The following is a 27,696-nucleotide window of genomic DNA, read 5'->3' on the forward strand; positions in this document are numbered from 1 at the left end:
GGTGGTGTACACACACAGTAACATGTGCATAAGCCTACTTGTTAGTACATGTTCCCGAACCAGCAGAGTTACTATCAAACTGACACTCTCACAGGTTCCACCCTCTCTCTGCCTTCACTTTGGGAACCCAACCCAGTATTCTTCCACTAGGTCAACATCAGATCTAGTCCCTGCCCTGAACTTGTTTCTGGTCGTAGGCTACTACTTACTCATAGCTCTATTATCTACGGATACAATTCAATAAGTGAAGCATGTTTATTGCTGTGAGAATCACCTTTGCAACAGAAGTAAGAGTTCTGCAAAACTTGACCAATGATGTTATGTCTTGGTGTGTTATCTTGGCACAGATAAAGAGAGGTGTGGCATCACAATACTACAGAGGAGTTCTTTTCCTCAGTTAGTTTGTTTTCTTCCCCTTTCACAGCTCATGCAGTTTTGTTATGTTGAAGACAGGTTATTTGGATAATTATAGGTATTGTGGTAGATTACATAACTAGTACAACACCAAACATTCCAATACATCTAATTTACTCTCATGTCGACTGAAATGTTTGTGGCTGTAACTCAAATGCTGTTGAAGAACGGTGCTCAGCATTTTGGGGAAATGTGTCGTTAAGTACAAATAGTTACGCAACGAAGCAAACGTTGAAGCGAACTGAATGCACCCCAAGTGTGCCATTGCGTTGCATGTGTCTTTTTGCGTTCTCCTTGTATTCGGCGACCTCTAGCGCATGAGAAGAGAACGGCATGCAACACCTGAAGTATCCTGCAGGTGGCACCAAATATCGCGGTAATGTCAAGTACGGGGCGGGAGCAATGCCCTGATTGGGTCAACTCGAGTCCCTCAAAAGCTGGCAAAACATAGCCGCTAGTTAGCTAGCTAGCCAATTACAGGCTAACGGGAAAAATGGCTTAGCGTGGTCCCCCCACATTACATCGACAATCATATAGCTGTATTTTTTGTTGTTGATACATATGATTTACGTTTTTAGTATTCCTTGTAAACGTACTTGATTCATGCTAACTCTCGTTCGTTGGATTTAGCAGGCTCATTCGACCATCTTTTGATATCAACACGGCTCAGCTCAACCGGTACAGGTACAGTAGGTTTGTTATGTTTAGCTAACTAACCCAACGGCTCTTTTGAAAATGCATCGATATAACAAAAATTATCTATTGGCTTGCATGAAAAATTATATAAATGCATGTGTGTCTTTTAGAGTCATATTATATAAATGCATGTGTGTGTTAAAGTTATACTTTGATAATTAGCTAATAACAAATGGCAACAAGAAGCTGGACTTATATTGAACTGTAAATGTTGGCGGCATTCGATGAATCTGAACGAGTGTGGGGCTGTTTGTGCGGCTGTTGCTAGCCTGTCATTTGTCAGCCTTTGAGGCTTCGGCCGTTATTTTAGGACGTTTCTTTATTCATCGTGGCGGTATTATTGGTGCTAATCATGGGAGCTTGCTAGTTAATTGACCTAGGCAGAAAATATATTTAACCCCCGTCTATATGGCCTTGGCTTTATTGGCAAGCAAACGTTGCTATGATTAAATTGATTAGCTATCCCCCCACGATTAGCTCGTAGTTTGGTTGTTCGGATGATTTGATTACAAGCTCATCGACTGCTACTCTCACAGCAGTAGTCCAGATCATAATGAGCCATTTTACGCAACGCTGTGACAAAACACCCCCCCCCCCACTGTTTTCAACCATGATCTGTACCTCACTGAGTGTCTGTACCCAATATCTGATGGTTTGTTGTTCCTTGGGCGAGCTGCTGATCGAAACATTTTCTTCCCCTAGCAGACCGGTAGCAACATGGTAGTTCCGGGCAGCGCCAGTGCCGAGCAACCAGCAGACAATGACTGTGCGGAGGGTCTTGTGAAGCCCTCCCAGCCGAGCTACGAGGAGGAGCAGGAGTTAGCAGGGGTGGAGTTGGAGGAGGTACGTAAGCTCCAGGAACTCATTTGAAGACTTGAGGTCCAGAATCAAACACACCGCAACAGGGGAGGCAGTAAGAATCTACATCTCAGAGGAGCGACCACCACAAACAACAGTATCCTCACAACCAGTACCAACATCAATGAGATAATCTCCTGTGAAGGAGTGATCAACACCAACTCCCTTCTCAGGTTGGGGAGCAGTGGAAGTTGTGGAACGGAACTAGGTGGCAGCAGTAGTGACTTGGAGCTGTCCCCTCCTCAGAACAGTAGTAGCAGTGAGGATATGTCCCAGCTCCCTGTACTTAACCGGGAAGAGGAGGATGGTGGACTGTCTGCATGCTTTCTGACCCTGCCATGCTGGAATGAACCAGGACCGGCGCAGACCCAGGGGCTAAGCACAACCCCAGAGAGTCCCTCTCTGGACAGCTATGAGTCTGAGACCCTGGCGGAGAGCGACTCTGGATTGGACCAGTTGGCCCTGGATGAGGTGGATGTTCTGGACCTATGGGAGGACCTTGCAGAGGTGGATGATGAGGACAGATGGTAGGTACCATGGTGAGAGAGAGAGAGAACGGCTGCCTGTGAAATTGCACCCCATTTCCTGTATAGCTAATGCTGTGCTTTTGACCGGGGCCTTCATAGGTCTCTCATCCAGTAGTGCACTGTGTAGCGAATAGAGTGCCATTTCAGATTCAGCCTGGGTCCTCTGCACACTGTCTGGAAGGTCCCTTATCTTTTTATTCGCTATGCTTGGATCATAAAGGTTCTTAGTCCGCCTTAGGCGCGCACCATGTGTGCATGTCAGTGTTTTAGTCTCCTGTCCCTTCCTTTCTGCTGCTATACCTGCAGATACTGCACTCTGTGCTCTGTCGTGAAACAACTGTTCAGATGAAACGTATTCCTAGTAGACAACAGACATTCTGATCACTGCAGATGACAGAGGAACTCGTGTAGACTAACATTCACTAGTCTGTACCCCACATGTTGGAGTGGCGACATCTGTTTACCACTGTCTCCAGAGGTCAGCGTGATGTCATACTGTGTTCACACTCAGGATGATGGAAGGCCCTATAGCCAGATGACTCATTATGGTTCTGTTCTGTTGAACCTTTCACTCCTAGAAGTAGAGAGACTATGACCGCAACCTTTTAGTCATACAAAAATGTACATTTGACCTGGCTTACGACGTCCCAAATGTCATCCTATTCCCTGTAGTGCACTACTTTTGACCAGAGCCCTATGGGCCCTAGTGAACTAGGTAGGGAATAAGGTACTGTTTGGGACGTAGACCTAGGTTGGAGGTGGGTCTCTGCAGTGGCAGTTGGCCTGGTTTCAGTGATACGTAACAACCAGAGGAAACCGTGCAGAAAATAGGCAGATTTTATGCAGCAGAGCTAGTAGGCTACAGCAGCCTTTAGATGGAAATATCGAAGTGCTGCTTCTGCCTTGGAAATGCTCAGCTTTGTGGGCTGTATAAAATGGGCTGTGACAGGCAGTACCTCTGATCACTGAATCTATGTGATTTGGAGAGCGAGAAAAGAGGGGGTAGTGTGGAGAGAGAGGATGGATAGTGACTGAGAGGGAGACCGAAATGGAAAGAGAGAGGGAGCACCGTGCTCTAGAGGGAGAGGGGCACAGGGAGAGAGGCCACTGTTGCTGCTGGGTTAGGGGCAGCCAGCCAATGTGATTTACTCAGTGCAGTCTGTGTGTGTGAGCTCAGCAGCAGTAGTGTTGTCCTTCTCTGATGTGAATACCCAGAGAGGGAAGGAAGCTGGAGGCTTGAGCTCAGAGCCAGAACTAGCGCAGCACAGCTTGGCCTCTCAATGGTCAAGGACACATGGGTCCTATTCAAGAGGCACCAAACCAAATAAAATGGACAAACAGAGAGGGACTACCTGAACTTGTCCAATAAGAAAGGCTTGTGTTAGTTTTTTTTTTTTTTAAGCATTTTGCTACTGTGGGCCCTAATACATACAGCCATAGGCCCTAATACATACAGCCATAGGCCCTAATACATACAGCCATAGGCCCTAATACATACAGCCATAGGCCCTAATACATACAGCCATAGGCCCTAATACATACAGCCATAGGCCCTAAAACATACAGCCATAGATACTCCAATGGCATGACTTAACTTATTGCTTCTTGGCAAAGTTCAAAAGGACACACGCAGTTACTTATGTGCCCCTGTTAAACTGTGATGATCCAAGGCTGCAGTCAATACAGCATTTTCCACAGCCAGAGAAGTGGAAACTAGGGATGCGCGATATATCGGTGAACATATTGGAATCGGCCGATATTAGCTAAAAATGCCAACATCGGTATTGGCCGATGTCTAGTTTAACGCCCCAATGTGCAAAACCGATGTCAAAGCTGACATGCATAGCTATATAACGTAGGTACATGACATAATGACTCCACGTAAAATGTTGCTCTATATGTGCAACACAGCATTCCTAAACTAGCCCACAATGTCTGCTTGTGTGGATCGAGCAGTCATTTGAAAGAGTAATACAATTTCAGCGAGACAACTCAAAAGTGAAATCCATTAAAGCCAAGATAATGGAATTTATAGCCCTTGACAATCAACCGTTCTCTGTCGTGGGTGATGTTGGCTTTCGCCGACTGGTCAAGCACCGGTACAAACTACCAGGTGTGCTATTTTTCAGATGTTACCTTACACAGTAACAGCATCACTGCTATTAGTGTCACGACATGCATACTATGGAACGCCGTTTGGGTCTTTGCCTGTTGAAAAAGATAGAGTAGCTCTGTCAAAGCTGTACAAAAAAGTCTGCAAACACCGGCCACGAACTATCTGTTTACAATACCGCGTTGATGATAATAAAGCATCATTTGTTTGACTGCAACTTCTGGGGTAGATGGCTTTAGCTTGGTACCTAGTTGGCACCAAAACAACCAGCCTGAAAACAATGACCAGTAGAACCTGCAGTCATTTTCATTATTCTTTCAATGATTTAGGAATCCTTGTGGATAAGTGTTAGTTAGGTTGCCACTTGTTGTTGTTCGCCTATTGAAATTGAACTTCAGTTCATGAAAATAAATAGCTAGCCAGCTACTTAACCCTGTTGCCCAAAGCTAACGTTATAAGCAGCCAGCTAGCTTCATCGGGCTAGTGAGGCTCGACTGCACCAGGTTGTGTTGTGATGCTAGCCACACTAAGGATTAGGCACAATTTTGGAATTTGCGGTTTGCCTTCAAAATAAAAGTATGTAATTGACAGTAATGCAAATGAATACAAATAGTAGTATTATGCCATTATTTTATTTTGAAGGCTAACAGCAAAGGCCACTTGTGGCTAATCCTTATTGTGGCTAGCTTCACATTGATCGGTCTGACCACAATTAACCAAATAAGAGCCCGTGTGGCTCAGTTGGTAGAGCATGGTGTTTGCAAAGCCAGGGTTGTGGGTTCAATTCCCACAGGGGACCAGTACGGAGAAATGCTAAATGACTCAAATGTAAATGTAAAATGTTATAAATTACGGTTATTTTTAGATGACACCTAGCTATATATGAAACAGATGTGTTATTTGACACATCTTTTTTGACACACAAAGACCCAAACGGGGTTCCATAGCAATCCTGGTTGAGAATGAAACGACTGAACAATGAAACAGCACAGCAAGTAAGTGAAAGAAATAGGTTTTGATTATGTTTTACTGGTAATGGGGACATACATAAATGCCAACAAAATAACTTTTGTGTGTGTGTGTGTAACCTTTATTTAACTAGTCAAGTCGGTTAAGAACAAATTCTTATTTACAATGACAGCCCTGACGACACTGGGCCAATTGTGCGCCGTACTATAGGACTCCCAATCACAACCGGATGTGATACAGCCTGGATTCAAACCAGACTGTAGTGACGCCTTCTGCACTGAGGTGTGTGTGTGTGTGTGTAAACTATTGAACTGTACTGGATTGCTTAAAAAGCCACTAAAATTGTAAATATCGGATATTGGTATTGGCCAAAAATGTCATATTGGTGCATCACTAGTGGAAACAAGGCGTTAGTTGTCCTCTGTTTATCCCACATGCAGAGCTCCTAGTTCAGTCACTACTCCGGGCTTCTACTGCTGGCAAAGTCCTGGAAGTCAGTACCATATTTTGCATCATTCAAATTAATGTCAGCCCTGTACTGTTGTTACTGTGTGTCTGTGTCTAGTCTGGGTTCTTCTGTTGTGGAGAAGCTTGGCTTGTTTACCAGAATTTAATTAACACGATTGGATTACCTCAACGTTTGTAATGGCAGATTGCTAATTCCCAAATAATCCATTTTAATTTAATTTTCCCTCTGTACACCACAAGGTTCATCTAGGCCTGTGGGTTGTGTGTGTTTGCCAAGTCCAAGGTGTTTTTTTAAAACCCATTATGTGTTTGTTTATCTGTCCCATTTTGTACAGTATTGTACGACGCAAACAAATGGGTAGCTACTTTAGCAGCTGATCTGGGGATTAACAATCCAAAGCAGCAAGGCCTTGTTCTCTCTACCACATCATTAACCAGTCTGTATGAGGCCTTGTTCTCTCTACCACATCATTAACCAGTCTGTATGAGGCCTTGTTCTCACTACCACATCATTAACCAGTCTGTATGAGGCCTTGTTCTCTCTACCACATCATTAACCAGTCTGTATGAGGCCTTGTTCTCACTACCACATCATTAACCAGTCTGTATGAGGCCTTGTTCTCACTACCACATCATTAACCAGTCTGTATGAGGCCTTGTTCTCTCTACCACATCATTAACCAGTCTGTATGAGGCCTTGTTCTCACTACCACATCATTAACCAGTCTGTATGAGGCCTTGTTCTCTCTACCACATCATTAACCAGTCTGTATGAGGCCTTGTTCTCACTACCACATCATTAACCAGTCTGTATGAGGCCTTGTTCTCTCTACCACATCATTAACCAGTCTGTATGAGGCCTTGTTCTCTCTACCACATCATTAACCAGTCTGTATGAGGCCTTGTTCTCTCTACCACATCATTAACCAGTCTGTATGAGTCCCAGGAGGTTCTCACTACCACATCATTAACCAGTCTGTATGAGTCCTTGTTCTCTCTACCACATCATTAACCAGTCTGTATGAGGCCTTGTTCTCACTACCACATCATTAACCAGTCTGTATGAGGCCTTGTTCTCTCTACCACATCATTAACCAGTCTGTATGAGGCCTTGTTCTCACTACCACATCATTAACCAGTCTGTATGAGTCCCAGGAGGTTCTCTCTACCACATCATTAACCAGTCTGTATGAGTCCTTGTTCTCTCTACCACATCATTAACCAGTCTGTATGAGGCCTTGTTCTCACTACCACATCATTAACCAGTCTGTATGAGGCCTTGTTCTCACTACCACATCATTAACCAGTCTGTATGAGGCCTTGTTCTCTCTACCACATCATTAACCAGTCTGTATGAGGCCTTGTTCTCACTACCACATCATTAACCAGTCTGTATGAGGCCTTGTTCTCACTACCACATCATTAACCAGTCTGTATGAGGCCTTGTTCTCTCTACCACATCATTAACCAGTCTGTATGAGGCCTTGTTCTCACTACCACATCATTAACCAGTCTGTATGAGGCCTTGTTCTCACTACCACATCATTAACCAGTCTGTATGAGGCCTTGTTCTCTCTACCACATCATTAACCAGTCTGTATGAGGCCTTGTTCTCACTACCACATCATTAACCAGTCTGTATGAGGCCTTGTTCTCTCTACCACATCATTAACCAGTCTGTATGAGGCCTTGTTCTCACTACCACATCATTAACCAGTCTGTATGAGGCCTTGTTCTCTCTACCACATCATTAACCAGTCTGTATGAGTCCCAGGAGGTTCTCTCTACCACATCATTAACCAGTCTGTATGAGGCCTTGTTCTCTCTACCACATCATTAACCAGTCTGTATGAGGCCTTGTTCTCTCTACCACATCATTAACCAGTCTGTATGAGGCCTTGTTCTCTCTACCACATCATTAACCAGTCTGTATGAGTCCCAGGAGGTTCTCTCTACCACATCATTAACCAGTCTGTATGAGTCCCATGAGGTTCTCACTACCACATCATTAACCAGTCTGTATGAGTCCTTGTTCTCTCTACCACATCATTAACCAGTCTGTATGAGGCCTTGTTCTCTCTACCACATCATTAACCAGTCTGTATGAGGCCTTGTTCTCTCTACCACATCATTAACCAGTCTGTATGAGGCCTTGTTCTCTCTACCACATCATTAACCAGTCTGTATGAGGCCTTGTTCTCTCTACCACATCATTAACCAGTCTGTATGAGGCCTTGTTCTCACTACCACATCATTAACCAGTCTGTATGAGGCCTTGTTCTCTCTACCACATCATTAACCAGTCTGTATGAGTCCCAGGAGGTTCTCTCTACCACATCATTAACCAGTCTGTATGAGTCCCAGGAGGTTCTCTCTACCACATCATTAACCAGTCTGTATGAGTCCCAGGAGGTTCTCACTACCACAACATTCAATAAATAATCTTCCCAGGTATGGACCCCCAAGCTGCTTTGGGCTGGAGGCTAGGGCTCAGGGTTACATCCCAAATGTACTATATAGGGTACCATTTGGGCTGGGGGCCGGGTGGATGCTGCTGGGGGCCGGGTGGATGCTGCTGGGGGCTAAACTGCTTTGGGGGACTTAGGCAGCATGTGATCCATCATAGACCTTCTGCTACTTAAAACATTTACTGGGAAGTTTGGAGAAATCCTAGTAATCTGAGGCTTGAAGTAACCCCGCTGTGCAAGGAACCTGCCAAGAAACGGCACACCAGCTAAGGAGCAAAAAAGTGTGCAGGTGATGGCGCGAGAGCTTTGTTGTGTGCGGGTGTGGCCGGGCGGGTGCGGTGATGGCGCGAGAGCTTTGTTTTGTGTGCGGGTGATGGCGCGAGAGCTTTGTTTTGTGTGCGGGTGATGGCGCGAGAGCTTTGTTTTGTGTGCGGGTGATGGCGCGAGAGCTTTGTTTTGTGTGCGGGTGATGGCGCGAGAGCTTTGTTTTGTGTGCGGGTGATGGCGCGAGAGCTTTGTTTTGTGTGCGGGTGATGGCGCGAGAGCTTTGTTTTGTGTGCGGGTGATGGCGCGAGAGCTTTGTTTTGTTTGCGGGTGATGGTGTACCTACTGGTATTTCTATCTCTATGTAAAATCCCAAATGGTCCATTTACCAAATGATCTGCCCTTAGTGCCTCTACACTTCAACTGTAGCTCTGAGTATCAAATGATCTGACTGTTAAACAACTGGCCTAGCTAACTAGGCCTACTCCTTAGCATCAGCCAGTGCTGGTCAGCTCTTCCAATAGCTGGTAAATGGTTCCAGGATCAAGTTGTCTGACTTTAGAGCCCTGACTGACTACTCTAACAGCTGTCCTGTATGTGAGAGTGACATGGATCATTCTTTCTGTGTTGTTGCTGGTCCCAGTGGAATAGAGGGGTTGTGTTTGTCCAATGGGAAGATGAGCCCAAGTTGATTACTCAAAAACCAGTTAGCGTGTGTGTGTGTGTGTGTGTGTGTGTGTGTGGTGGCTCAACGCATTCCCCATGTGACCCGGATCAAACGTCCTAACGGACTTGGCAGTCCCTCAACTCAAACACTCACCGCCACTTAGCTAGACTTCACATGTACTCTAGAAACGGTCAAAGCAATGCAAGACTATCAGGCCGATCACTGATGTTAAATATAGATGTGAGGTGGTTGTGTAGTAGACTAGGCATATTGTCTACAGTAGGCAAGACGTGGTGTCGGCAGACAACTCAGGCAGTAGAAGGTAATGCATAGTGATGGCTGGGAGAGGACAGTACAGTAGAAGGTAATGCATAGTGGTGGCTGGGAGAGGACAGTACAGTAGAAGGTAATGCATAGTGATGGCTGGGAGAGGACAGTACAGTAGAAGGTAATGCATAGTGGTGGCTGGGAGAGGACAGTACAGTAGAAGGTAATGCATAGTGGTGGCTGGGAGAGGACAGTACAGTAGAAGGTAATGCATAGTGGTGGCTGGGAGAGGACAGTACAGTAGAGCCCTCATTGGGAGATGGGGCCATGCACAGGCTACTGTGGAGGGAAGAAGTCAGGGATGGTCTGAGAACACACAGCACTACAACTACTGTGGAATGTGGATATTGCCTGGGAAAATAGGATGGGCTAGAATGGGCAGAACTAAATGGGTCGGGAGGGGGGGTGGTGTGTGTGTGTGTGTGTGTGTGTGTGTGTGTGTGGTTACTGTCTAGGTTTGAATAATTGGATGGGTTTTGGTCAAATGACTGGCCTGACTGTACTTCAAGTATACTGGAGCCTTGTCCTCCTGCTGCGCTGTAGCCTTGTCCTCCTGCTGCGCTGTGGCTTATGTATACAACCAAGACATGCTGCTGTATTTTTTTTAAGAATAAACTCCCTGTAAACGGTAATGTTCAGCCACATACCTCTTTACCTCCACCTACAGCCACATGCCTCTTTACCTCCACCTACAGCCACATGCCTCTTTACCTCCACCTACAGCCACATGCCTCTTTACCTCCACCTACAGCCACATGCCTCTTTACCTCCACCTACAGCCACATGCCTCTTTACCTCCACAGGGAGTTGAGTGTAGCACGGTGTTGTTCCCTCCTCCAAGAGGTGTATGTAACAGCTAGCCTATTTCTAGTAGTAGATGATTAGTGTTATGAAGGATACTGAGTTTGTGCCTCTGTGTGTGGTTGTGTTCCACCATGCGTAAAAGACGAAGGCATGCCTCTTGCAGACATTCCCACATACTAAAGGTTATTAAATGCATACCTCACAGGCCAGCGAACCATTTAATACTGTGTTCTTATCCCACTGTTCTGCTGTTTGCTTGGCTGCAGGCAGGCTGGATAAACAGGCTTTGAGGCTTTGCAAAATGTAAATTGCCTCTCCCTCTCTCCATCCACCTCACTTTCTCATCCTCTTCCTTTCATCACTCCCTGCCTCTTTATCTACCACATCGCTCTCCTCTGTTTTCCATCCCCATCTGCCTGCCTCATCTCTTCTCTCTCTGTCTCTGCAGGTTGTATGTCCCCCCTATGAAGCAGGTAGTTGCTGAGCCCAGACCTGAGTCTCCTCTGAAGTGGTGTCGGAAGGTTCTGGACCACCCCAGCCCAGAGACGGAGATGGCCTGTCGCACCCTACTCAACCGTCTCGACCAGAGTACGCACCGACCTCGTAACCTTTATTAATTACCTTACGATGACCTTACTAACAACCCTAAAGTAACTATACTATAGTAACCTTACACTAACCATGTACAATAACCTTATAGTAATCCTATAACTTAATAATAATCATACAACATTTTGATAACCTTACAATAACATAACTGTTTAGGAATCGTTCCATACAGCAACCTTATAAAACCACCAACCTGTCCTACACCCAATAACCTCATAACAAGCAATAAACTAATACAAAAAATGTAGTTTGTCACTGACCACCAGTGAATGCAGTCATAACGCAGTATCTGGAAATAGCCAGTATAGCCTCCTATCCAATAACTGTTATGACTAGATCTATTGTTCCCTGAAGGAGGGAAACTAAGTACACCATACTATGGGGAGTCGCACTCTCACGACTTCAGTCGAAGGATTTACAATCACTCCTGACATGGTCAATGAAGTCTGCACCTCGCTGGAAGCCCCGCGTTCCACAAGTGATAAGCGTGGGGCTCGGATTCATTCCTTCAATTTCATAACGCTCTTCACCGAGCCCAGGAACAGGCGGTGTAGGGCCAACGTTGTTTCCTGTCCTTCAGGGAACAGTAGTTAGTCATAACGTTAGGGCCAACGTCGTTTCCTGTCCTTCAGGGAACAGTAGTTAGTCATAACGTTAGGCCAATGTTGTTTCCCGTCCTTCAGGGAACAGTAGTTAGTCATAACGTTAGGGCCAACGTTGTTTCCCGTCCTTCAGGGAACAGTAGTTAGCCATAACGTTAGGGCCAACGTTGTTTCCCGTCCTTCAGGGAACAGTAGTTAGCCATAACGTTAGGGCCAACGTTGTTTCCCGTCCTTCAGGGAACAGTAGTTAGTCATAACGTTAGGGCCAACGTTGTTTCCCGTCCTTCAGGGAACAGTAGTTAGTCATAACGTTAGGGCCAACGTTGTTTCCCGTCCTTCAGGGAACAGTAGTTAGTCATAACGTTAGGGCCAACGTTGTTTCCCGTCCTTCAGGGAACAGTAGTTAGTCATAACGTTAGGGCCAACGTTGTTTCCTGTCCTTCAGGGAACAGTAGTTAGTCATAACGTTAGGGCCAACGTCGTTTCCCGTCCTTCAGGGAACAGTAGTTAGTCATAACGTTACGTTCCCTTTGTCAGTCAACCACATTACATTTACATTTAAGTCATTTAGCAGACGCTCTTATCCAGAGCGACTTACAAATTGGGGAAGTATAATCATGCCCCAAGTCGACCCCAATGGATCCTGAGTTAAATGGCCCATGGCAGACCACCCAGACCTGACCGCATTAGATGCTGCAGTCTGGGTATTGCATGCTAGCTGTTGACTTTCCCCTGTCCCAGCAGTCAGCACCCTGTGGGCTACACCGGGAGCCGTAACAAGCTATAAAACCTCACAAAAAGTGTGTGGTGATGCCCAACTCACCACGGCAGAAATATCTCCTATTGTCAACCCGTGAAAATACGCTACCAAACCCCTGGTAGAGTGGGCACTAGGTAACCCTTGCTGCTATATGCCAGGGAGATGCAATCCAGTGGGAGAGACACTGCCGCGATCTGGATTAGCCGACACAGACAAAAAGCTGGGCACATAACCGGATATCCCGGGTCCATTCTATGTATGTGCATAAAGCTTACACCAGACACAGGGCATGCAGAAGCAAAAGGAGGAGGTGAAAAGGGAAATGGCTCAAAGTCCTTTCTTGGCACCAGTGCTCAAACGCTTGCCACTTACACGCATAGACTGAATGGTAGCGATGACATTCGGAGGTAAACCCCTAGCCATCAGATTGGCCCTCTCGGGCCATAGGAACCAAATCTCTGGCCTCTTGTACCAAACCTGTCCTTGCGCTTGGGACGATCGGTCCCTGCGCAACTGGAGTTGCCACGGGTCCCTGCCTAAAAGGTGAATGATCTCTGCGAACCAAAGCTGCCTGGGACAACTGGGATACACACAAATGTATGATTAGCCCTCCCAGCGCATCCTCTCTAACGTGGGTGGAATCAGAACCACTGGCGGCAACGCGTAAAGGAGGTTCCAAGGCCACTGGTGCGCCAGAGCGTCCCTGGGGAAGAGGTTCCCCCTGGATAGCAGATCCTCAACCGAATTGAGGCAACCGGGAACATGCACCGCCTGATGTGTGAGCAAATATGCACTGCTCCACAGTAACAGGGAGCAAGGTGAGGAGGGGTACCCCCACAGTCTGATGTATTCCACCATCATGTCAGCACATGCCGGCCCAACAAACGTGGGAGGAGGAGCCTGAGCGCTAAGTACAGTTAGAATTTCCAGGTAATTGATATGCTGGGTTTACTGTGACACCGCCCATAGTCCCCGAATTGAGTAATCCTCACACAGGGGACACGTCTGTTGTGACAACACAACATGAGAACACCCGGCCCATGAGAACCCCTTGCGACAGCAGCCAGGGTCCCTCCACTGGCTAGTGCCCAAAGGCATGTAGGGGACACTTGACCGGTTTAGGTGGCCAGATGCAGCCAAGCGTGTGGCTATCACCCAGCAGTGGAACGGCCGCATCAATAATAGTGACAGGAGAATGACCACTATCATAGAAGACATTATCCCCATACTGTGCGCCCCAATCAACATTTGGCCAAGCAGAGCTGGACCCCATTTCCAGGGATAAGCGTGCCTGTAACTCGAGCCCCAGGAATGGAATGTGCTGCTATGGGGTTAGACAGCTCTTTTTCTGATTTACAATAAAACGTAGACCTGAACATGAGACACCGGCCTGGATGGATGTATGTAACCGCTTGTTACCGTGACTCCTCTGCTATCAGCCAATCGTCCAGATAGGCCAATACCCTCAGCCCCTGGCCCCTTATGGTTGCCAGAGCTGCCTCCACCACCTTTTGAAAAGACGAGTTGAGAGGGACAAGCCGAATGGGAGTACCAACAACTCATAGGCTATTGCCTCGTAATGGATTCTCAGGAACTTTCTGTGACTAGCGTACATGGGCACATGAAAGTATGCATCCTTTAGGATGATGGTGGCGAACCAGTCGCCGAGACGCACGGATCGTAACAGCCGTTGCTTTGTGAGCATATTGAATTTGCAAACTCTGAGATGTTTGCTCAGGTCACGCATGTCTAGAATGGGGCGTCCCTTTTCGGAACCAGGAAATACCAGCCGTCCTGGCTTCCGACAGAGGAACCACTCATGTTGCGTGTTTCTGGAGCATGGAGGATAATTCCTCTCTTTAATACTGGTGCTGAGGCCAGGGGACCAGTCGACGTGATGGCATTGCGAAAAGGTTGGGGGCCTACAACAAATTGTAGCCTGTACCCGACGTCACTGTTTGCATTACCCAGAGCGACACTGTCTCCCATTAAGGGGGCATGACGCCACCTCGTGGAGTGGGAGAAATAGTTTATTTTATCTCCACCACTCTTGACAACCTTGTCAGAATGTGGAGGAGGGAATAGGGTGCTATTTGGGACACAGACAATGACAATTGCTAAGTCAACACCTTTGCCATGGTCAATTTCAGTGGAACTTTCCTACGGTTTATCCATCTTCCCCAACCCTCTGTAGTCTTGTTTACTGCTCGTTTTGTGTGTAGGGCTCTAAAATGCGCCAAAGTATTTTGCTACGCGACCAGGAGTTTTATTTTGTACGGAAGGAAGTCTAGAGAGGACATTATAATACTTTTTTTTTTTTTAAATAGCAATCATAAGATAATTTTCTGGTGATCAAGACATAACAAAAGTTGTTTTGGCGATCACGAGAAATTCTATAAAAAAGGAGTGGGTGTATTGAGGATAGATTGACAGCAGCTGGAGCTTTGATAAGAAGACCCAGGTCTACGCAGCAGCACATGGCTACTTATGGCATATGTGGTCTAATCAAAGGTCTTTGATCTTTGTAGAGTCTGACTGCTTCTGGTGCACTATGACACTGCTGTCAACTTGTCCTCAAATACATCCACCCCTAATGTAGACAGTGTCCTCAAATACATCCACCCCTAATGTAGACAGTGTCCTCAAATACATCCACCCCTAATGTAGACAGTGTCCTCAAATACATCCACCCCTAATGTAGACAGTGTCCTCAAATACATCCACCCCTAATGTAGACAGTGTCCTCAAATACATCCACCCCTAATGTAGACAGTGTCCTCAAATACATCCACCCCTAATGTAGACAGTGTCCTCAAATACATCCACCCCTAATGTAGACAGTGTCCTCAAATACATCCACCCCTAATGTAGACAGTGTCCTCAAATACATCCACCCCTAATGTAGACAGTGTCCTCAAATACATCCACCCCTAATGTAGACAGTGTCCTCAAATACATCCACCCCTAATGTAGACAGTGTCCTCAAATACATCCACCCCTAATGTAGACAGTGTCCTCAAATACATCCACCCCTAATGTAGACAGTTTATCTCGTAATCTTGACAAAACAATTTTATGATGGATTACCTTGCCCTGGGTCAGTCTTATAGCACCAGAACACAGCTGTCTGTTAGGGCATGAAACTACCCACTTTAGAAGGGAAACGTTGACATGCACACCACCGTGCTACTTTCATGTGTGGTACAGGAGACTACAGCTCCAGAGTTTACTCCTACATTCACTGCATTACATCACCTACCCACTGGCAGCGGGAAAATATAGAAAGTCATTCACTAGGCTATAACCTACCCCATAGTTATGAGTCATGTTATAGCAGTATGATATTGGACAGTTTCACCCTGCTAAACTTGTGTTGTTGTGGCCCATTGGCTCAATGACTGACCGAGCCAATGGCAGACAGTGAATAGCAAACAATACTGCTTCCTGGATGAAATAAAACATAAGAACCAGTGCCTTAGGAATAATGACCTGCCATAGCCTCATTGCTACCTCTCATAGCCTATAAGGGTGATCTAGATCAGTTACACCCCTCCCAAACTTGTGTTGTGGCCCATTTGGCACCTGCAATGAGTCTGAATGGAGGTAGTAGCTGACAATGATGCTGTGTGAAGTCAGTAAAAATATAGACACCAATGGAGCTGAATAGAATGACGGTAGTGTCAAACAGTGTATATCAGCAAACAATGACACTTGATGAAGTAAGAGAACATTTATATAGAACCCATTGCCCTAGGAATGAATGCCCTGTCATAGGCTCCATTGTTAGCTCTTATGTAAGTATTGATATAGGACAGTAAGTTCTAAAAGCTGTTGGAAAACCAATGACTCTTGTCTCACAGCTCAAAATGAACCAGCCACGGCCATTTAGAAACTCAAAGTTGTACTTTCTCTCTGATCAGGAATTACTTTTTAAAGTTCTTGTTCACTTTAGACTCGGTATCTAAAGGAATCCTGAACACATACTCACTCCCACCCCAAGGTTTTTTTGGTTTTTTTTGCCTACAAGGCACGGATGTTGGCCAAAAAAGTCCTAACATGCTCTAGTGAAGTAGACACTCTTTTGGCACGATACAGGCTGCCTTAAACTGTGCCTTGACTCTGTTTTATGTAACTGTACGAGTCCTCTCCTGTCTGTTCTCCTGTGTGCCTTTTTAGCGTCTCGCTGGAGGAACATCTACAGCAGCTCTGGTCAGACGGAGGAGGCTGGCTCCTCTGGCCTCCTCTCTCCTGGGTACCACAACAAATCCACTAACAAAACCCTACTAGCCAGTGGTGGCTCAGGTATGCATGGTATTAATACACCACATGCTTTATATTCATCTCATCTGTGTTTTTTATGTTGGTGGAACTCAAGATAAAGTAGTATCAGATTTAAAAAAAAAAACTTGAATTCTTAAAGATGCGCTCCATCTATTTTCAAACTTTTCCTGTTGGAAAAACAATACCCCATGTATAAATACAGTAATCTGGACACCTGGACCACCTAATGGGATGGGCGTTTTAAATACAACAGGTGATGAATGAGCTGAAAGGGAGACTGGAGTAGGACTTTGAAAGTAAGAAGTTTGTAAGGAGTTTTTAATATTTGAAATGTTTGCTGTTATCTGCAACGTTTCTTCAAAGGGTTGTTCTCAACTCAACGACGTAAAGGGTCAAAGGTTGGATCTATTGTGTATATTGGCCTACTACAGCCAAGATGCTGAATGGTATCTTGTATTATGCATTGATCATTATTTTACGAAAACAAATGCAATTTACAGGCTTGCTTTGCAGAGTGGTGTGGATATCAAATACTTTGACCCTTAGCGATACTGGGAAAACAAACATTTTAACTTCTCAATGTGAGGGGTGGCGCTATATAAACCAACACAATGCTTATGTTGTTATTATAAACACAGACTGTAAATAACACTCCTTTGCATGAAGTATGTGAATGTTTTGCTTGCTGGTGACCCCTCCTAATCCCACATCTGTTATATAACCAAACACCCTGGATGCTGCTGTTGCCTCTGTGTGTCAGTTTGAATGAAGGATGTGTGTGTTCCAGTTTGGGGGGGGGGGGGGGGGGGGGGGTGTCAGATGATGGCCCTGCTGATGCCTAGTAGACACCTCATGCTTCCAGCTATCCTCAGCACTGTGTCTAGACTAATCCAGTAGGACAGACAGGGAAGTCAGGACTTCTAAATATCTCCTCTCATAATGCAGGCCTGATCCAGAAACATTGTTACTGGACCAGCCCTCAGTCTATGATTGGAGACTAATACAGATGGACTACTGTATAGCTGTGTATGGATAATGTATAGTTGCATGTCCTTGGTTTTAAGGTTGTATTATTGTCCTTATTTTTATCTCTCAAGGGGCAGGTGTGTGTGTGTGTGTGTGTGTGTGTTAACTGTGGTGGATTCTGAAGTAGTGTGTGTGTGTGATCTAAATCATGGTTGTGTTATTGTAATTTCAGGCTACGTGAGTGTGCACTCTGCTCTGAGTTCCCAGTCTTCTGTAGACAGTGAGCTGAGTACCTCAGACGACTCCATCACCATGGGTTACAAGCTACAGGACCTCACTGACGTCCAGATCATGGCCCGCCTACAGGAAGAGAGTGAGTGGTGTTGCCTAGAATAATGACTACTGTGATCATGCGTTTCAGGAAGACGGAGTGGCGTTGTCTAGAATACTGTGTTACCAAAGTCTAAAGGGTTACACCATTGTTATTGTCAATATGCTGAAAATATAGAAGACTGAGCATATGCTGACTCTTTGTGGTAGTGCGTGCTTAGGGCAGGACTGTGTTTGTAATGTGTGGGTGGGTGTGTCCATGTCTTTCAGGATTATTGTCCATGTAGATACTAGATATACACTTAAGTGATAATGCCTGAGAAGCCAGTGTTACCCGTGCCAATATATCCTCCAAACACTGGCTTCGAGAGCATTATCGCTTTTTATACAAGTTACCAACACATTCAAATAATGATTGACATATTTTTGTTAAACTTTAAAAGTGAGGAATTTATTCATACAATTTCATCCTTCCACGAGATATAGTCCTGACACAAATCTAGGGTTGCTAGCTAGCCATCTACAGCTAATTTACAGTCACATCAAACAGTGCAGCCAGAATAACAACAAAGTAGCTGCATTTAGCTAATGATGTTAGCTAATGATGCGCAAATTCACTTGGTATAGAGAAATGTGCTCTCTCGTCAGGACACTGTTGTATGAGAGCTAGCCAACAACACAGCTAACACAATAACTTCAAACTGAAGCTGGAAAGACTGCAAACTAGCTGCACTTTGTTTCATTTGACCCGTTTTCTATTAATAGTTCTTTGTATACAGTGCCTTCGGAAAGTATTCAGACCCACTGACTTTTTCCACATTTTGTTATGTTACAGCCTTATTCTAAAATGGATTAAAGAAAAAAAATCCTAAACAATCTACACACACTACCCCATAATGACAAAGCAAAAACGGGTTTTTAGAAATACCTTATTTACATAAATATTCAGACCCTTTGCTATGAGAATCGAAAGTGAGCTCCGGTGCATCCTGTTTCCATTGATCATCCTTGAAGTTTCTACAACTTGATTGGAGTCCACCTGTGGTAAATTCAATTGCTTGGACATGATTTGGAAAGGCTGTCTCTATAAGGTCCCACAGTTGACAGTGCATGTCAGAGCAAAAGCCAAGCCATGAGGTTGAATGAATTGCCCGTAGAGCTCCGACACAGAATTTTGTTGAAACACAGATCTGGGGAAGGATACCGAAAAATGTCTGCAGCATTGAAGGTCCCCAAGAACACTGGTCTGCATCAATAAGAGCACCTCCTCCCAGCTGCTCACTGCACTGAGGATAGGAAACACTGTCACCACCGATAATCTACCATAATCGGTTTGGCCATGCTTTCCTCCTGGCTACCCCCCCCCCCCCCCCCCTCCTTCACCCAAATCCAAACAGCTGATGTTCTGAAAGAGCTACACAATCTGGGTCCCTACAAATCAGCTGGACTAGACAATCTGGACCCTCTCGTTCTAAAATGATCCGCCGAAATTGTTGCAACCCCTATTACTAGCCTAATCAACCTCTTATTGTCTGAGATCCCCAAAGATTGGAAATCAGCTGCAATCATCCCCCTCTTCAAAGGGGGAGACACCTTAGACCCAAACTGTTATAGATCTATATCCATCCTGTCCTGCCTTTCTAAAATCTTTGAAAGCCAAGTTAACAAACAGATCACCGACCATTTCGAATCCCACCGTACCTTCTCCACTATGCAATCTGGTTTCCGAGCTGGTCATGGGTGCACTTCAGCCACGCTCAAAGTTCTAAACGATATCATAACCGCCATCGATAAAAGACAGTACTGTGCAGCCGTCTTCATCGACCTGGCCAAGGCTTTGGACTCTGTCAATCACCGTATTCTTATCGACAGACTCAACAGACTTGGTTTCTCAAATGACTGCCTCGCCTGGTTCACCAACTACTTCTCAGAGTTCAGTGTGTCAAATCGGAGGGCCTGTTGTCCGGACCTCTGGCAGTCTCTATGGGGTGCCACAGGGTTCAATTCTCGGGCCGACTCTCTTCTCTGTATATATCAATGATGTCGCTCTTGCTGCGGGTGATTCTTTGATCCACCGCTATGCAGACGACACCATTCTGTATACATCTGGGCCTTCTTTGGACACTGTTAGCAAACCTCAAAACGAGCTTCAACGCCATACAACACTCCTTCCGTGGCCTCCAACTGCTTTTAAATGCTAGTAAAACTAAGTGCATGCTATTCAACCGATTGCTGCCCGCATCCTCCTACCCGACTAGCATCACTACTCTGGACGGTTCTGACCTAGAATATGTGGACAACTACAAATACCTAGGTGTCTGGCTAGACTGTAAACTCTCCTTCCAGATTCACATTAAGCATCTCCAATCCAAAATTAAATCTAGAATCGGCTTCCTATTTCGCAACAAAGCCTCCTTCACGCATGCCGCCAAACATACCCTCGTAAAACTGACTATCCTACCGATCCTTGACTTTGGCGATGTCATTTACAAAATAGCCCCCAACACTCTACTCAGCAAACTGGATGTAGTCTATCATAGTGCCACTCCAGCAGGTATATTTCACTGGTCATCCCCAAAGCCAACACTTCCTTTGGCCGCCTTCCAGTTCTCTGCTGCCAATGACTGGAACGAATTGCAAAAATCACTGAAGCTGGAAACTCATATCTCCCTCTAACTTCAAGCATCAGCTGTCAGAGCAGCTTACTGATCACTGTACCTGTACACAGCCAATCTGTAAATAGCCCACCCAACTACCTCATCCCCATATTATTACTTACCCACTTGCTCTTTTGCACCCCAGTATCTCTACTTGCACATCATCTGCACATCTATTACTCCAGTATTAATGTTAAATTGTAATTATTTTCGCCTCTAGGGCCTATTTATTGCCTACCTCCCTACTCTTCTACATTTGCACACACTGTACATAGATCTTTCTATTTTTCTATTGTGTTATTGACTGTACGTTTGTTTATCCCATGTGTAACTCTGTTGTTTTTGTCGCATTGCTATGCTTTATCTTGGCCAGGTTGCAGTTGTAAATGAGAACTTATTCTCAACTGGCCTGCCTGGTTAAATAAAGGTAAAATAAAATTCTTAAATGGAAGAAGTTTGGAACCACCAAGACTCTTCCTAGAGCAGGCCACCCAGCCAAACTGAGCAATAGGGGGAGAAGGGCCTTGGTCAAGGAGGTGATAAAATACAGTAGACCCTTGTTCTTTCATGTGTATGTCCTCACCTGAGGGAGTGTCCAGGGCCTGTAACTCTCGCCCTCTCTCTCAGGTCTGAGACAGGACTATGCCTCCAGCTCTGCCTCAGTGTCTCGTCGTAGTTCCTCTGCCTCCCTCCAGTCTCTACGTCGGGGTGGGACCTACAGCGACCAGGAGTTTGATACCTACAGCCTGGAGGATGAGGAGGATGAGTGTTGCTCTCTGCCCCAGCGACGTCTCCGCTACTCCCCCTCTCCCCTGAGCTCGCCCCGCTGCCTCTCCCCCTCCACGGGTTCCCAGGGCCAAGCAGAGTACAGCAGGCTGGGGCCCCCCCGACAACGTGTTCCACGGCGATCGCTACAGGGGCCCGGGCCCGAGCTGCTAAAGTTCGCCAAGACCGAGGGTAGGAGACTGGAGAGGAGTGTTCCTGTATCACACATAGCAGTGTCTGTACACAGTCAGAACTACAGGGAATTCAGTTAGATGTACTCTGTATTGTTTGAAGACATGACTTATAAATGGATTAAATGTAAAAAATGATTAGTGCAATAGAACAGTGCTTCCCAAACTCAGTCCTTGGGCCCCCCCCCCAGGTTTTTGTCCTAGACCTACACAGCTATTTCAAGTAACCAACTCATCACTAAGCTTTGATTATTTGAATTAGCTGTGTAGTGCTAGGGCAAAACCCAAAATATGCACCCAGGGAGGGCCCCAGGACCAACTTTGGGAGATCCTGCTATAGAATGCAGTTTCAGTTTGGTCTTTCTCCAACTTTAGCCTTTTGTGTGTGGTTCTAGAAGAGGTGAGGCACAGCATGCCTAACCTGGCCCCCCGCACCAGCCTGCGTTCCCTGGAGGCGGTCAGGAATAGCCGCAGCATGGAGGCTAACCTCCAGAGCTCTGGTAACCGCATAGCCCACCTACCCTACTCCTCCTCAGGTAACCCTTACCTACACCTCCCCCCTCCTCGGGTAACCCTTACCTACACCTCCCCCCCCCCTCCTCGGGTAACCCTTACCTACACCTCCCCCCCCCTCCTCGGGTAACCCTTACCTACACCTCCCACCTCCTAGGGTAACCCTTACCTACACCTCAGTTCCACTAATATTATTCTGGTTACAGGCATCTGGCCTACAACTCCTCCCTCAGTACTGTCCCTCCCTCCCTGGTTATTCACGTTAGTTTATTTTTTATTTCACCTTTATTTAACCAGGTAGGCTCGTTGAGAGCAAGTTCTCATTTACAACTGCGACCTGGCCAGGATAAAGCATAGCAGTTAGACGCATACAACACAGAGTTACACATGGAATAAACAAAACATAGTCAATAATACAGAAGAAAAAAAAGAAAACAAAGTCTATATACAGTGAGTGCAAATTAGGTAAAATAAGGGAATTAAGGCAATAAATAGGCCATGGTGGCAAAGTAATTACAGTATGGCAATTAAACACTGGAATGGTAGATGTGCAAGTAGAGATACTGGGGTGCAAATGGAGCGGAATGAATGAATGAATAAATAAAAACAGTATGGGGATGAGGTAGATAGATGGGCTATGTACAGGTGGTGATCTGTGAGCTGCTCTGACAGCTGGTGCTTAAAGCTAGTGAGGGAGATATGAGTCTCCAGCTTCCGAGATTTTTGCAGTTCATTCCAGTCATTGGCAGCAGAGAACTGGAAGGAAAGGCGACCAAAGGAGGAATTGGCTTTGGGGGTGACCAGTGAGATATACCTGCTGGAGCGCGTGCTACGAGTGGGTGCTGCTATGGTGACCAGCGAGCTAAGGTGGGGCTTTACCTAGCAGAGACTTGTAGATAACCTGTAGCCAGTGGGTTTGGCGACGAGTATGAAGCGAGGGCAAACCAACGAGAGCGTACAGGTCGCAGTGGTGGGTAGTGTATGGGGCTTTGGTGACAAAACGGATGGCACTGTGATAGACTGCATCCAGTTTGTTGAGTAGAGTGTTGGAGGCTATTTTATAGATGACATCGCCGAAGTCGAGGATCGGTAGGATGGTCAGTTTTACCAGGGTATGTTTGGCAGCATGAGTGAAGGATGCTTTGTTGCGAAATAGGAAGCCGATTATAGATTTAATTTTGGATTGGAGATGCTTAATATGAGTCTGGAAGGAGAGTTTACAGTCTAGCCAGACACCCAGGTATTTGTAGTTATCCACGTATTCTAAGTCAGAGCCGTCCAGAGTAGTGATGCTGGATGGTCGGGCAGGTGCGGGCAATGATCGGTTGAATAGCATGCATTTAGTTTTATTTGCGTTTAAGAGCAGTTGGAGGCCACGGAAGGAGAGTTGTATGGCATTGAAGCTCGTCTGAAGGTTAGTCAACACAGTGTCCAAAGGGCCAGAAGTATACAGAATGGCGTCGTCTGCGTAGAGGTGGATCAGAGAATCACCAGCAGCAAGAGCGACATCATTGATGTATACAGAGAAGAGAGTCGGCCCGAGAATTGAACCCTGTGGCACCCCCATAGAGACTGCCAGAGGTCCGGACAACAGGCCCTCCGATTTGACACACTGAACTCTATCAGAGAAGTAGTTGGTGAACCAGGCGAGACAATCATTTGAGAAACCAAGGCTGTTGAGTCTGCCAATAAGAATGTGGTGATTGACAGAGTCGAAAGCCTTGGCCAGGTCGATGAATACAGCTGCACAGTAATGTCTCTTATCGATAGCGGTTATGATATCGTTAAGGACCTTGATCGTGGCTGAGGTGCACCCATGACCGGCTCTGAAACCAGATTGCATAGCGGAGAAGGTACGGTGTGATTCAAAATGGTCGGTTATCTGTTTGTTAACTTGGCTTTCGAAGACCTTCGAGATGCAGGGTAGGATAGATATAGGTCTGTAGCAGTTTGGGTCTAGAGTGTCTCCCCCTTTTGAAGAGGGGGATGACCGCAGCAGCTTTCCAATCTTTGGGAATCTCAGACGATACGAAAGAGGTTGAACAGGCTAGTAATAGGGGTTGCAACAATTTCGGCAGATAATTTTAGAAAGAGAGGGTCCAGATTGTCTAGCCCAGCTGATTTGTAGGGGTCCAGATTTTGCTGCTCTTTCAGAACATCAGCTAACTGGATATGGGTGAAGGAGAAATGGTGGGGGCTTGGGCGGGTTGCTGTGGAGGGTGCCGGGCAGTTGACCAGCGTAGGGGTAGCCAGGTGGATTGCATGGCCAGCCGTAGAGAAATGCTCATTGAAATTCTCAATTATAGTGGATTTATCGGGTGTAACAGTGTTTCCTAACCTCAGAGCAGTGGGTAGCTGGGAGGAGGTGCTCTTATTCTCCATGGACTTTAGTGTCCCAGAACTTTTTTGAGTTTGTACTGCAGGATGCAAATTTCTGTTTAAAAAAGCTATCCTTAGCTTTCCTGACTGCCAGTGTATATTGGTTCCTAACTGCCTGTGTATATTGGTTCCTAACTTCCCTGAAAAGTTGCATATCACGGGGCTATTCGATGCTAATGCAGAATGCCACAGGATGTTTTTGTGCTGGTCAAGGGCAGACAGGTCTGGAGTGAACCAAGGTCTATATCTATTCCTGGTTCTACATTTTTTGAATGGGGCATGCTTATTTAAGATGGTGAGGAAGGCACTTTTAAAGAACAACCATGCATCCTCTACTGTCAGGATGAGGTCAATATCCTTCCAGGATACCCCGGCCAGGTCGATTAGAAAGGCCTGCTCGCAGAAGTGTTTTAGGGAGCGTTTGACAGTGATGAGGGGTGGTTGTTTGATCGCAGACCCATTACGGATGCAGGCAGTGATCGCTGAGATCTTGGTTGAAAACAGCAGAGGTGTATTTGGAGGGCGAGTTAGTTAGGATGATATCTATGAGGGTGCCCATGTTTACGGATTTGGGGTTATATCTGGTAGGTTCATTGATAAGTTGTGTGAGGTTGAGGGCATCAAGCTTCGATTGTAGGATGGCCGGGGTGTTAAGCATGTCCCAATATTCCTGTAGGTACATGCATCTAGTCTACAACTTTTTGCTGCCACAATTCCTGATGTCAAGTATACAGAGAATGTGCTCTTCTCTCATGTATTGTACTGTCATCAGAGCATTGGCATATGAACATGAAATAAGTGAAAGACTGCATGTAAACTTTTTGTGTACTACTTTGCAGTGTGTGAGTGTGGATAGTGCTCTCCTAAACCCATCTCATCATGCCCATCACCCCCAGGTATGTCATCCAGTCGGATGCGAGGCAGTGGTCAGTCCCATCTGTCCATGCGGGTCCCTGTCAAAGCCATGGGCTCCATGCCAGGGGCCCGCCAGCCCTCCAGGGGCCTGCCTGTAGTCCAGAGTGGACCCAATGGAGGGGTACGGAGGGTCCAGTCCCCAGGGCCTGCCAATGTGGGAGCCTACACAGCCGGGAGAGCCTCTACTGGGGGTGGGAGGCAAGCAGCAGCCCCATCCTCAAGGAGTAGACTGGCCCATCCACATAGGTGATTATTTGCTTGATTGATTGATCATTTACAAATACACATTTAGCATTATGACTTGGGATTATTACTCAGTGAGTTGATACGTGTGACTTTCAATACAGTCATTCCGTTGGTTAAAGGTGACAGAAAAAAATAAAATGTATGAAATGTATGCATTCACTACTGTAAGTCGCTCTGGATAAGAGCGTCTGCTAAATGACTAAAATGTAAAAAAAAATGTGATTACTCCTTATCAGTGGAGGGCACAAACCGTTTGAATGGCATTCTTACAAGTATCAAAACGTATGTCATTGTTGTCTTTGTTTGTTAGGTCTATGGGGATGACTAGAACGAATGGCCCAATCTCAAATGAGTCGTGGCGAGACGGCTGCTACTGAGGCAACAAGGAAACTTCCTCCACCTCTCTCCTATACCTCACGTTTATGTATAAACACCAACTTAATTGCCTCTGAACGTACCCCTGTAGGCAACACCAACTTGTCTCTGACCATACCGCAGGCCTATGAACATACCTCTGTACGCTGGACCACTGTAGATGAACAGAGCTTCCCTGGCATGGAGAACCCTCTCACCCCACGGATACACTGGAGACACAGGACCTAGACGGAGCTTCCCTGGCATGGAGAACCCTCTCACCCCACGGATACACTGGAGACACAGGACCTAGACAGAGCTTCCCTGGCATGGAGAACCCTCTCACCCCACGGATACACTGGAGACACAGGACCTAGACAGAGCTTCCCTGGCATGGAGAACCCTCTCACCCCACGGATACACTGGAGACAGGACCTAGACAGAGCTTCCAGAGTACAGAAGATGTTGTTTATAACATGTCGATTCAAATTCCAGTCTATATTTTATGATAGTTGAGAGAAGACAAAGGGTTGTTATTTGTTTACGTTCTGTAGATTTACAAATTATTGAAGACTTTGGATGGGCTGTTTGTTCTAATGTGTGAAGTTGAACTCTGATTTGAAGGTGATCACATCTGTTACTTGGGTGTTGCATGATGTTTTTGTTTAGTTTTCTTTTCTCGGAGGACAAAGAAATGTTTGTTATATAATAGCCTTAGAAATAATAAGTTTGTTCTTCCAAGGAACAACCCTCATCTTGATGCGTGTGGGAAGGTTTTTTGAATGTTTGTGAGGGATTAGTTGTGATTCCTGTATAATTGTGTTTTGCTGACTAACGCAACAGCTCTAGACCACACTGCCCTTCCATCAACACCCCCCTTAAGAACTTAATTTTTTATTATTATTTAAAAAAAATGTTATTGTTGGGATAAATTCTTTGTGGCAAGGTGCATATGTTGCTGCAGCATTGTTTCTAAAAATCCAATGAACTACTACTTGTATGTATACATTGATTTACCACAGTTGTTTTTACTGCATATCGGTTGGTGAATCTGAGTGTTGGTTTTTTAATACTACTGTACTAATAAAACAAACTGTTGACGCACGAAGTAAAGGCCTTATGCTCTTTCTAAGAGACAACCAGCTATGCACCCTCATGCGGAGTGCCTCTGAAAATCAGGAACTGTAATGAAAATGAAGAAGAAAACCTACCCAGAACTTGAATATTTACTTTGCTGCTCATGTAGATGCTCTACCTCTGCATGCACCAGATATTGATGTGCTGTAGGCTGGAACAAATTCTGGTGAATAAAAATCTGTTCTGTTTTTGAAACTCAATCTAAGAATAATCCTACTGTTATGTCTTATTGAACCAGTCAATAAATGTCTATTCCAAAACGTGTAGTGTCATTGTAGTAAGGGAGAACTTTTTATTAGGAACTATGAATGTCTATGCATATGATAACTTCAATGCACTGCTGTCCTCTATTCAATGTTGAACCTTGCTTGATAATCACACACATAAAAAGTATGTTTTTATTTAATCAACTGCTG

General features: G+C 45.6%; 1 protein-coding gene across 3 annotated transcripts; it reads left to right on the top strand.

The window, feature by feature from the left end:
- The first annotated feature begins 825 nt into the window (after positions 1–825).
- Positions 826–27,540, top strand: LOC106612211 (SLAIN motif-containing protein-like). 3 transcript variants are annotated; one of them, XM_082956085.1, is made up of 9 exons: positions 826–1,098; positions 1,816–2,495; positions 11,024–11,163; positions 16,723–16,848; positions 18,026–18,166; positions 21,408–21,737; positions 22,132–22,272; positions 25,525–25,789; positions 26,100–27,540. In XM_082956085.1, the coding sequence occupies exons 2-9, from the start codon at positions 2,236–2,238 to the stop codon at positions 26,164–26,166; spliced, it is 1,470 nt and encodes a 489-aa protein (XP_082812211.1). In that variant the 5' UTR covers positions 826–1,098; positions 1,816–2,235; the 3' UTR covers positions 26,167–27,540. The 3 variants fall into 3 exon arrangements, with proteins under 3 accessions (XP_082812211.1, XP_082812212.1, XP_082812210.1); XM_082956086.1 differs by having other exon boundaries at positions 843–1,098; positions 1,813–2,495; positions 22,135–22,272; XM_082956084.1 differs by having other exon boundaries at positions 844–1,098; positions 1,813–2,495.
- The last annotated feature ends 156 nt before the right edge of the window (positions 27,541–27,696 follow it).

This window comes from Salmo salar, chromosome 09, assembly GCF_965601325.2.
Source record: "Salmo salar chromosome 09, fSalSal1, whole genome shotgun sequence".
NCBI classification, from domain to species: Eukaryota; Metazoa; Chordata; class Actinopteri; order Salmoniformes; family Salmonidae; genus Salmo; species Salmo salar.

Excerpts from the sequence above, each read along its gene's own strand:
- LOC106612211 (XM_082956085.1), top strand. The coding sequence starts at position 2,236 with ATGTCCCAGCTCCCTGTACTTAACCGGGAAGAGGAGGATGGTGGACTG. Across the intron at positions 11,164-16,722 it reads ACTCAACCGTCTCGACCAGA|CGTCTCGCTGGAGGAACATC; the intron begins GTACGCACCGAC and ends GTGCCTTTTTAG. Across the intron at positions 22,273-25,524 it reads CCTACCCTACTCCTCCTCAG|GTATGTCATCCAGTCGGATG; the intron begins GTAACCCTTACC and ends CATCACCCCCAG.